The 12,795-nt window shown below is 32.6% G+C and overlaps 1 protein-coding gene across 6 annotated transcripts in view; it reads left to right on the top strand.

The window, feature by feature from the left end:
• Positions 1–12,632, top strand: part of MEMO1 (mediator of cell motility 1) — a 123,359-nt gene extending 110,727 nt beyond the window's left edge. For 3 of the 6 annotated variants that reach the window (XM_077772785.1, XM_077772783.1, XM_077772784.1), the window contains one exon: positions 960–12,632. In XM_077772785.1, the coding sequence (XP_077628911.1) occupies positions 960–1,091 (132 nt within the window). In that variant the 3' untranslated portion in view covers positions 1,092–12,632. The remainder of the gene's footprint in view (positions 1–959) is intronic. The other 3 variants (XR_013337237.1, XR_013337236.1, XR_013337238.1) reach the window with 3 other exon arrangements.
• Positions 12,633–12,795: the final 163 nt, after the last annotated feature.

Below are 12,795 nucleotides of genomic sequence, written 5' to 3'. Positions count from 1 at the left end.
CATAATTTAGTAACACAAGACAGATGGCATGTATATATTTTTCTCTTTACAACAATAATATTTCCTGTAAAGAGTAGTAAGAGGCAAAAGATTCAGGTAGCTGGATTTTTGAAAGAGATAGTAATTTTTTCTCTGATAAATAAAATGATATGGCTTTCCTGAGAGAAAATGTGAGACTTTTTAAGAAAGAAGAAAGTATATATACTCAGGAATAAGAGGAGGAAGCAATAATGCATTCATTGTTTGGAGAGGCAGGGAAATCATGGAGAGGGCAATGTTAGTCTAGAATAGTGTAGGGTAGAACGTTGAAGTCCATGTTATTTTGGTGTGATTTGAAAGATAGTGCATTGTGGATTTTTAGGAATGGTTTTCTCAAGCAGTATTGACTGGTAGAAAAGTCTGTTAAGGGCTTAAACTAATTCTTGAAATTTAAACTAGGTAAGCTACACTAATTTCCTAAAGTCTGAATTGGATCAAATAAAATATTAATGAAATCAATGACAAACCAGTCCACAATTAAAGTAAAAATCCTGGTTTACTTCTTAGATCTAGAACTTAATTTATATATATATTTTGAATTTAGTCAACCTTAGACAAAGAGGAGACTCCAGTATTTCATGACAGAAGTGGCTCCGATTTGGTTTAGAGAAAAGAGAGGTATATTTTTCTCAAAGTGGCCTTATTAAATATAATAAAGGTAGGGTGAAAGATGATTGATACTTATTAAGAAGCTAGATTAGTGGAAGTTCTTTGAGAGAATGAAATAAGGAGTCCTCTCTTTTACCTATTTGATTTGATGTGACAAGATATTCAAGAGGATATCTTGAATATCTAGATTCCAAATCAAGAGAAAAGAATCTAGGCTTCAGCTGTGAAGTGGACAGAAGCCACCAACACATTCAAAGAGTATTCACTTTTGTAAATGAAGTCTGTTCTAACTAATTTTTTTTTTCCCCTAGGCTATCACAGAGCTCCAGAAGAATGGAATGAATATGAGCTTTTCCTTTTTGAATTATGCCCAGTCAAGCCAGTGTAGAAACTGGCAAGACAGTTCAGTGAGTTATGCAGCGGGAGCACTCACGGTCCACTGAAGCTCTGAATCCTCAGGGATGCCACCTGCACATACTCATTCTCTGTCCGGGGTCCCAGCCTAGCCCTTACCAAGATACTGGTCCTGGTTTGGGGGGATTCTGAAACCTCAAACTAATAGAACTTTCTTCTCTTCTTTTCTAGTAGGTGTAGTCCTTCCTTAATTTCAACTCATTAAAAAATGCTTTATAGTTTAGGGCAGTGGAAGGAAGGTTGGCATCAAAATATTTTGATCAAAAAAGATGGCAATGTAAAGGCCCAGTTGTGGGAGAGTTTTTTGAGAGTAACTTGTAAAGCATTTACCATATCCTAAATTTGCACTCTTTGCAGACTTGTGCACATATATTCCGCTTTCAGAATAGTTTTGCAAATTGTACACAAACAAACAAAAAAAGGGTGGAAGCTTTTTAATAAAGAAATTGCATTTATAAATGATCTGTATTAGAATATAATAAATCTCCAGTTACAGTCAATTACTACCCGTGTTGTACAACAGATACCTTCTATTTTAGTTGCTAATAAAGGGCTACACAACTCAAAATAGTCTGATTTAAACTTATTGCTCTGTGGTACATAAGAAAATTGTTTTTTTATTAATTCCATCTCAGAATTTTTATGTTAAAAGTGGTAAACTTCAGCTCATGTAAAAATATGTTAGGATGTATTTTATTTTTTACAATAATATTTATGTGATTTTTTATCACGGATAGAATCATATTTTAAAGTTAGCTTTTAAAATTACAGTTTGCCTTTTTGTGCGTGACATCACTTTGTGTCATTACTATATTGTAACAATATAAATTCAAGATTGGTAAAAGAACAGAGAAGTAGTCCTTTCCTTCAAAGATCGTGTTTGATAGGCAGTAGTCTGCAAATGAGGAGACATTGAAGAGTATTCTTAGTGGTTTCAAATCATTGCAGACCATACACTACTGCTATGCTTTTGTAGTGCTTTTAAGCAATTTGACTCTCTTATTTGAATTTTTAGCAAGAAATCAGTAACAATGACAAAAACAAAAAAAGCCACTGGATTTTCTTACAGTTCTACAAATTTTTTGTCATGATTTTTGGTGCGGCTCTTCCAACTAAAATAATGGTATGGTGTTGTATTTCTTTTTTTAAAAGCATAGACCATTCCTAGTCACTTGGAGTGGGGGGTGGGGGGAAATATATTTATATATATATAATTTAATTAGTTAATTATTGGCCACCATGCATGTACTAGGTTATACCTGTTTCAGTCTAAAACTGGGTATCTACATTACACTGGAGAGCATTTATATCTTCAGTGTTATGCCCGAATAGCACAATTTTTAGATGCCTTGCACCAATTTTATTGAAAGATTTGCATTTCTTATTTACTAAATACCAACTTTCTATACTCAAGGATTGAGAAAAAATAATGTTTTGGATTCAAATTTACCCACCTATATGTGTGTGGAAATTATACTCATACACATTAATGATTTATTTCCCATCACTTAGGTATACTTTTGAGTACCATCAATATTTATTCCTTATTTATTATATAGACTATAAAAATTTTAAACTTGACTACAGAGTGAATTTTTATTATTTTCTGAGTATAAACCTGATAACATGATTATTATAGAGAATTTAGAAAATACTGAAAAGGATAAAGAAGAGAAAAAAAATTATCTGCAACTTCACTATCCAGAGATAACACTGTTAATATTTTTTGTATTTCCTCTCAGTCTTTGTCTATGCTATTTATATGTATGAGTGTGTATATGTGTTTGTGTGTGTGCATAATAACAAAATTGAGATTATATTGACCATATAGTTGTATATCCTATGTTTTATAACTTAACTTCCTAAATACTCCCCCATGTCTTTGAAAATGTGATTTTTAAAAAATGGCTGCCTAATATTTTATTGTATGAATATATACCATAATTGAACCAGTTCTCTCTTTGGATATTAGATTGTTTCTAGTATTTCACATTTATAAATAATAGTGTGATGGACATCTTTGTATGTGAAATTTGAACTCTATGTTAGACTAGTTCTTTAGGATATATTCATGGGAGTGGGATCATTGGTTTAGATGGTGAGAACTTTTTAGGCACTATGAAATATGGCCAAATTACCCTTCAGAAAGTTTGTACCAAATTAGCAGTACATGAGTACCTGTCATACTGTCCCTTCTTCACTATTGATTTTTTTTAAATTGTTGAGAGTTTGTCAAGCAAATAATTGGTTGTACTTTTGATCTAGTAAGAGTGGCTTTACCATGAATTCATTTTTTTCCTTCTGTGATTTTGTAGTTGATTGATTAGTAGAAAACACAAGAGGATTGCTTAACCTGAGTGGGTGATACCCCTGTGAATATGTTTACTGTACATTTAAAACTCTAGAATATTTCAATATCACTTTACCTTTTCCTAGAATATGAGCATATCTTTCATACTCAGTTATGAAGGAGAAAGAGTTCCAAACTGATAGTTAAGTACTGGATTCTAGTTCTGTCTGTGCCACTGATTAGTTCTCTTACTATAAATATTTCATGTTCTATTGAGACATTCTTATCTGGAAAATGTGGAAGTGATCTCTTACGGGCATTCTAATATCAAAGTATTTTAATGTTGGAACTATTCTTTAGAGATTCTGGTGTCACTTAAATGTTAAAATGCTACATGATTAAATTAGGTTAGAAGTTTTACCTTGACTTCAACTCTATATACATAAAAGTGAAAGTCTTCTTTTAACACAAAAGGGAAATTAATTTGCATAATTTAATACAGTAACTATTACCTAAATAATAAGCTTTTCTACTTTAAGTGCCTTAAAAGTGTTTTGTATTTGAAATCTAAAAGGTAAAGGAAATTATTATGTAGTTGTGTACAGTTTCTTCTGTATGTACTTTTGAGTTATTTGCAGCAACTTTTTTTTTTAACCATAGATTACAGAGCAGTATATTCACGGATTCTTCACTATTCCACTAGTGAATTGTTGAGAAATGTGTGTTAAAGATTAGCTCAGTGAGCAGGTAAGTAAATGCTTTGTCTTGGTTGGGCAACAAGTCTTCATACAGAAGTAGGATAAAGGACTATTCAGATTTTATATTCAGTGTTTATATTTAGATACTCCAGTGTGGGTGGTACGTCCTGCATTAGTCACTGATTACTGTTGCAGGTCACAGATTTTTCTTCACTAGTAAATAGTTCATTGCCCTAGATTAGAGGTTGGCAAATGTTTTGTGTAAAGGGCTAGATAGTAAATATTTGGGGGTTTGCAGGCCATATGGTCTCTGTCCCAACTACTCACCTGTGCCAGTTGTAACACAAAAGCAGCAGTAGGCACTGTGCATGTGAATGGGTGTGGCTCTGTTTCACTCAAACTTTACACAAAAAGACATCTGGATTTGGTCCATGGGCCATAGTTTGTTATCCCCTGTCCTAAATGGTATAGTTTACTTGTAGTTCAAATACTGGTCAGTAATTTAAACTGCAACAAATGATACTCAGTTTTTATCATCTCAAACCTCTCTTAATTTGATGTAGTCCATTTGCCTGGGTTTGAGTGTTAATGTAGAATTATAAAGGTAAGTAAGGAAGTGGGTAAAGGAAACTAGGAGGTCTTAGGAACTAGTGTTAAAGTACTAGTGTTCAGCCCTTTTATTTGCTGAAGTCCATTGGGAGTTTTGCTTTGCTGCCATAAATTAAAAGAGTGATGAGTGGAGGTTATGATTGGTTGTTGCAAATTAAAGAAATTATTCTACGAACTTGCCTACCTAGATGGTATTAGAAGATGGATGAGATGAACCTTTTACCTGAGTATTCTAGGGCATAGACCAATATATTAAGAGATACTGTGAATTGTGACTCTATTTTGGGAAAACAACTACCATCTTCCATCACCATCCCTTAATATTTAACCCCTCACTCCCACCCTGCCCAATATTTAGTTGATGGAAAAATTACTACTCTATTCTGTTCTCATTTACTCTGGATCACTGAAAACTTCATCAAAGATTAGTATTATTTCATAGACTGACAGTTGGATAATGCTGGGGTATGGTTGCTTGAAAGACCTAATGTGGTTATAGAACTATTACTGATTAGGAAGTGTAATAAACCACATGCAGCCTGACATTCAGTCTAAAACCTTTATATTATTATGTTAGATTGTAAGTGGTACATATTAATGGGGCATTATGAACTATAGTGTGCATAGGGAGGCATCTGGAGTGATAAAAGCCCTGAGTGCTACAGAGAGTAGATGCAGTCAAAGAAATTGATAGTATTTATTTTGGACAAGATAAGTTTAAAGGGAAGGAGTTTTTTTGTTTTTTGGGGTTTTTTTTTCCGGATATTTGACTACCATGTGTAGGAAGGAATGGAGTTGTTCTTTGTTCTTTGGTGGAAAAATTAAGAAATAGAAGTTTCTGGTTCCACATTTAATGTTCTGTATGAGAATTTCTAAATGCAAATCAGTTCTATCCTCATAATAGCATTGGAAATACTTGAAAGCTAGATCAGTGGTTGTCAGAGTCAGATCCTACCTATAGTATCAGCATCACCATCATCCTGGGTATATTATTAATGTAGACCTAAAATTATGGAACACCAAGCAGAAAAAAAGCTAATGGAATTAGTACAAAATAAAACGGAACTTACTTCATGTGTATAAAACTATCAAGGGCAGTAATTTTTAAATAAAAATTGATTTGATCCTTTAACACTAACTTAAAAGATCATAAATTGATTATTGTTACATGTTAATGGAGGAACAGTGGACCCTTAGAATAATTAATGTACTTTTCTTTTAGTTAAAACATTTAAATACAAACTAGAAGTTTCTATTTACTAAAATAAATTTAAGTTGGTCTTTAAATCAGTGACTAACTTTCTTAAACAGGTGCTACTTGAACATTAAAAGAGCCATAACTGCAGCAGAGAAGGGTATTGAGAGAGCTTGCTCTTTTTATACCCGTGAATGTCAGAATATTAGGAAGGGAACCAAGAACAGCTGGAAGATAAATTTTCTCTGCCTTCTTTCTCTTTTACCCTTAAATACAATTGAGTGGCTTGTCACACTATTATTGACTGTGCTATATTTGGTAAAAGTACTCTCAAGTAATGCTGGTAACTAGGACTTCTGTCTTTTTTAAAGTCACCATTGTGGGGAATTTGTTTGCCTATCATGAGTTCATTGTTAAATGCTGCTTTTTGGAGTGCTATGTCAGTAATTTTAGAGTTTTAGATTTGTCACTTATTTAAAGGTTCTCTGGGAATTTCACGGTGGTTTGTCCCCAAGATCTATCACATTTATTGTGTATGTGTGTATGTTTAACTCTCATACAAGGTTTTGGCCAACACCCTATAAAAGAATAGAAAAAACTTTTAAAGCTAATTCTTCTGATTTTGAAAGCCATAATATAATACAATTGGTTTTTTTCATTATAAATTATAAATTATGTTTAAATGTATATTTCGTACTGTACGGTGAGGTTTTAACTTTACTAGCTGTAGTCCTATGTTTTTCCTGTCATCCTAATAGTGAAACCAAAGAGCATATAAATACCATTATTAAGCAATTGAAGGCCAGGTGTGTTTGGCTACGTGCAAGACCTGAGTTCTGGTCTTTAAATTGGCCAGTGCAACTTTTCGAAAATATTTAAATTTTTCTGACCATCATATTCTCTGAATTACTTACTGAACATGGTGTTATCTACATTTAAGTAAAAAGTACTAAAACATGTTGAAAACTAAGAAAAAAACCTAGAATGATACATAAAGCACAGAGTTTTGTTGAATTTTTAAATTAAATAGACTGTTGAACTAGATAGATTTAATAAAAGTATTTTCAGCTTAACAATTTTATAAATGGAATTTTTTTCTACATTTTCTTTTAAAATTTATCCACTTGAATCTAACATAATGGACAAAATTTGTTCAGTTTTGATGAATTTTAAGGCAAGGAGAACAAAAGATAGTCTTCATATGCGGTGTTTTCTGAAGGGCAGGAAAACATAAACCTTTTAGTTGGAAGCACTTTTTTCATTGGCTTTTTTCCCTCCATTTTCAGTTTTTAATTGTGGAAAGCAGCTTCCTTACTGATTTTAAAAGATGGTAGAATTTAATATTCCTAGGCTCTTTGTAGTACCAAATGAAATCTATGATAGTGTAAGTGATCTGGTAAATTTGAAACCACTGGCCCAAGGTTCTCAGCTCATATTTTACAATATCTTTTGGTGTTTACTGGTATTTAGAAATGTTACAAAGTTCTAAAAACAATAATTAAAATGTGCTTTAGCTACTTGCCCAGTGACATGTTCAGCCAACTGTCAAGTAGAAAGATACTATGGCCTCTTTTTCACTCTAATTCATTTTCAGCTTTGCTGGTGAGTTGCTGCTGATTTGCTGAAACAAGTCACTACTCTTTACGAGAGCAGAGTTTATTTCTTTATTAAGATGAGTTAGAATTCAATTATATCATCCCTTTCCACCTTTGACTTTTTATGACAATAAAAAAATTCCTTATTATTTAATATATTGTACTTTTGATTTTTAAAATGTTTCACAACTTTTTCTTTCCTCTTAGTCTCTACAATAAGTAGGCCAGACATTATTACTTTATTGATAGCAACCTGATGCAGGCCCATACAAATAATATGACTTACATAGTGTGCATGGCTAGCTAGTATCAGAGCGAGGACAAGAATTCAGCTCCTCTAATTTTCAGTCCTGTGTGTTAGAAATGCTATATATACCTTATTATTATTACTCTATGTTTTGTGTTTGGTGCTGGCTGTTTGAGATATGTTGAATTCAAATAGTAATGGGATTTTGCAACCTCAATAAAAATGGGAATCATTCATGTACATGTCTACTTTGATTAATTTAGGCAAAAATAGACTTCTTTTGGTAGATTAAAGTACTCCATACTCTTACTAACTCTGAAGACTTGTATTTTCTTTTCTCGGAAGTTTACTTTAAGACCTAAACATTCTATTCTGTTGCCTGCATTATTAAAATGCACTGCTGGTTTATATGGGACATTGACAAAAATGAAATTTCTGTTATTTGGTACGTGAGTTACTGATGGTGAGACTTTGCAGCAGACGCTGGGCTCTTACCCTTCTGGTCCATGCATAGAGTGTCCTGCAAGCACCTGTGACTCTGCCTTGGATTGTCTCGCCTGCACACAGGGCAGATTGGAAATGCTAGGAAGATAATGCGTTGGGAGCAGCCCTCAGCCAGTGATGGATGGTAGTTGGAGGATAATTATTCTAGCTAACTTGCCCTCCTGGTGATACTCTGAGGCATATTTCATGTTGTCTCCTAGAGTTTCCAGTGAGACTGGACTTCATTGCCCACAGCAGGAAGCTGTTAAATATGTATTCTTTATTTTCTTCCTCCTCGTCACTGTCCATACCTTTATCGAGTGTTCCCTGGGATTTACCTCCCAAGTGAGCTTCTTGTTTTTTGAGTTCTTGTCTCAGAGTCTGTTTCTGGGACCATCTAAAACACTTTTTCTTGAAAACACTTTTGACCTGGGAAGTAAGTCATTATTAGTATTCTTGTTAGATGTGAAAGATTTCTTTAAAAAAGACAGTTACTTCAAACAAGATCTAAAACAAGTATTTTAGTGTTCTATTTTAGCTTGTCTCATAATTATATCCATATTTAATTTAATTTCCTTAGCTTCATTTCATAGTGAAGGAAAAATTCAAAGTAAAAAAATCTTAGGTAGAAATACAAGCTAAATATCTTACATGGAAATCTTAAGAAAGGCACAGTGAGTTAGCTGTTTTGGTAGAAATTAAAAAGGATTTGATTCAACTAAAATTACAGATATTTCCTACTTGGATCCTACTTTCTTGTTTCTTGCCAGGGCCTGCTTATTCATAATCAAGGACCAGGATTTTCCTTGACTAACACTGATTGTAGGGATAAATTTAGTTCCTAGATAATTTCCCCAAAGATTTTTCTGTGATTCTTGTTAAGTCAGAACTTTTTTGTGATCTTATTAAGGATTAAGGAATATGGAGATTATAATTTGAATAAACTGTACATTAAATTCAGTGCATTGTAAGTTTATCTTTTATAGTTCTTTGATACCTTTTTTTAAATCAGGAGTACTGGGTTTTATATGTTTTTAAACAATGTGGGAAACATTCATTGTAGGCACATGTTAATTATCAGTCTCTTTTATCATGTAAAAATTGTGGTATGTGTGTGAAATTTATGCTCTATTGATTTGGTTTGTGAAATGGAACATAGATGAATTTAAGTGGGTTTATATTTCTGTTTTTAGGGCCATTCTAAGATTGGCATGCACAAGTAGTTTCCCAAAGAAAAAACAAAACATTTGAAGAGTATATTTTAATTATTCTGATTACAAAATAACATCTTAAAACATGTCTGTATTTTTTAAGAAAAATACCAGAGAGTAGATACTTAGTATTTTCCCTCAATGTAATTGCCTTGTGGTGCCTTCAAGATTCTGCTCTGTTTTTGAGTACATAACAGGACATTTGATCTTTGAGGTTGTATTTGTTAGAAATGGCCAAAAGTCAGCTGGGTGATTAGATTGGATAATATGGTTTAGAGGGGAAAATGTTAGTTGTAAAAGAATAAGTCTGCCTTTCTCCTGGGATACCTTAAACTGCTCTAAAGTGGAAACTCTCTTTCCACAATCTTGATAGTGACATAGTGGAATAAGCTTGCAGGTTGTTAAAGTAACTATTTATAAAAATAATTTTTGTTACTTCAAAAAATTAATCCTGTTACTTTTTAGACAGGTTACATCCAAACAACTGCCTAAATCCAGACAAGGCTTTTTGGCATTTCAGGTATCTCAATAGGATAGCGTGAAATCTGGTATAAGAACCAGAGATGATTTTTTAAAGGTATAAGAAAGCTGGTCCTTTTCCTGAAAACTGAATGTTGAGGTGATTAAAAATGGGGTTATCATTTTATAAAGTCTTTACCGAAATCTGACTTCTACAGTGTGAACAATCTCATGATAACCTGATGTAAATAAAACAGGCTTAAAAAATTGTCTCTTTTCAAAAGTTTACATATTTTCTATCACCAGTAGGCCACTTATGCAGTACTTCTGTATTAAGTATTTAAATACAACCTGGCCTTTTTAAGGTTCAAAAGTGCTCCCTGCCTTCCACTAATATTTGTATTGATTTGAAAATGTTGTGTTTCTGAATGTCTGTTAATTTGATGAATCTTGCAGGGTAAGTCTTTTCCTGAAAGTTATGCTTCATAGAGTTGTCAGAGAAAACTAACTTGGATAAAACAATGATGCATGTTTTAACAGTTAAAAATTTTTAAAAATCTCTGTTTAAAATCAGATCTCCATAATTGCCACAGATAATTTTGTGATTTTTGTTCTCAGAATTATTTGTGTGTTAGGAAAATGTTGTACCTAACAGTACCTGGTTTGCATTTTTTTCCTGCTGTTTTAAAAAATCTTCACCATTATTTCTCTCTTACTTATTTTATCTTTAAATAAATGTTTACATTATTGAATGGGGAAAGTTAAACCAATTATCAGTACTAAAACAGGCTGAAAGTTAGGTCTGGCATTTTTAATGGAGTTTGGATTGAATATCTAAAGGATATCAGTTTCTACTCAGGTATTTACTTCAGAGGTTAATTCAACATTACTTGATTGTAATTTACATTTTAAATGTAATGTAGAGATTTTGCATTAACAGTGATTTTTAATTTCCAGATTCATTTATACTTATTTTGTAAATGGAGATTTAAATAATTTTTAAGTAATAGAAATGTAGGCAAATATGTTGTATTTAAATTATTACTCGTTTATTACTTGAAATGAACTTTGGTTCTGTGCATCATAATAGCTTTTGATATGGTATAACTACATTTTCCTTTATTTTTTCCTTGAAATTTTACCTCTTTACCTGAAGAGATGTCTGTCTGTAATAATAGCTTCAGGTGTCTGTGCTCAACTCATATGAGTGAAGTTACTGTTACTATAAAATGGCTTAGAATGATATTTTTTGGCAGAAATTTTATAGTAGTTTCATTACTACATGGTAATGAAAAACTTTCTGATTAGAATCTTTAGCTTTTCTTGCTAGTTTCTACCCTATTATTTCTCCCTCTCCTCCCCCTTATTAATGTCTACATTGTTGGTATCTTTTCTACAATTTTAGGAAAACTAGATATTTGAAAATCGAGTTATTTTCACTGAGTTTTAGTTTTTCTGTTCAAGATGAGCAGTACTGTGATAAGGAGATGTACTTTACTTCTTTTGTAACAGCTTATGGCACTTAATACCCTTAAAAAATAAACCTTAACCAAATTTTATACTCACTTGCAGATCAGCCTAGAACATCCTCAAGAAGGAAGCAGATGGATTATGTAGTAAAACAGAGATAGAGATTTTTGAGCATGGGGTTTTTGTCATGTTCAGTGAAGAAAAATGTTCTTTCAATGAAGATAATGAGGCTTATAAATGAAAAATATGGTACAAAAATATGAGTAGTTAAAACTTTTTAAAAATATAAATGATATTAAAAATAAATAGGTTATTCCAAAGAAAAAGATACTGTAGGTTTAAATTATCTTATGTATATGTGGGCATTAAAGCAATAAATGCAAAGATTTATCTGTTTCTCTCCCCCTTTTTAGTTAATTGGAACAAGTAATTCACTAGTATTACTGGCTTAATTCTATAATGCTTATTATTTCCAACATTTAAACAGACATTTTGCTAAGATACAAGAGAAAAGATACTGATCTCTGATCTCTGTCCATCCTCCCTACCTCTTTGTTGTCCACCCCCCCCCCGTATATAAAAAACAAAAAAATAAAATAAGCTTGCTTTTAAAATTCTGAAAAGGCTGCCATTACTGGAAAGAAACATTTTTAGGGTAGTTTTAAATCTGTAGCTTCTTGTTGTAGGTAATCTCTTCATTCTCTGGTATTTTTAGTCATAACTTTTTTTAATGGAGAGTGGAGCTCAGGACATATGATACCCTCACGGCAGTGCCGTGTTTGCATGGGCACATGATTTGGGGCACATTCTCCCTTTGTAGTGGTGTTCTCAGATGCTTGATCTCCTCATCCCCCTTGCAACAGTTCTGGTCTCTCCAAACCCAGCCTCCTTATTGCTCTTTCTCCCTCTAACTCTTTCCTACTCTTTTTCTCCCTCCTTCGCTGAAACACAACAGGGAGAATAAGACCCTATAAGTATGCAATTACTGTATTTCATATTCTTAACTATAACTCATAACTTTAGTATTATCTCCTAATAGAGCAATCCTATCAGTAATCCTGCTACTTTAGTTCATCCTCCTTCTAAATGTCAGTATCAGTTTACATAGCCTACAAGTGTATGGGAGACATGACTATAAAGTTACTGGCTTTCATTGCTTATGGTAAATATGTTTTAATCTTTTGCCAAATGAAAAAAAAAAGCTTTTCAAAGGAAAGAAAAAAATATTTTATGCAAGTGTTTGTAAACATGTATGTAAATATGTTGTTTTTCTTTCCCTCCAAGAAATTATTAATAAAAATGGATTTTTAGTTTCTTCTTGAATGGGGTTCCTTTGTGTATAGTAGGGCAAATTATGCAAGTCTCAAGCAACACTGCAATCTTTTTAAAATCACATCACATCAGCAGAGATAGAGCTTTTTCTATTTGCCCCCTTTATTTAAGAAAGAATGTCATTGATTTCTTTTTTTAATTGAG

The sequence above is a fragment of the Crocuta crocuta genome, unplaced genomic scaffold, assembly GCF_008692635.1.
Source record: "Crocuta crocuta isolate KB4526 unplaced genomic scaffold, BGI_CrCroc_1.0 scaffold363, whole genome shotgun sequence".
NCBI lineage: Eukaryota > Metazoa > Chordata > Mammalia > Carnivora > Hyaenidae > Crocuta > Crocuta crocuta.
Note: the sequence above shows the minus strand (reverse complement) of the source record. Positions and strands in the feature narration are given on the sequence as shown.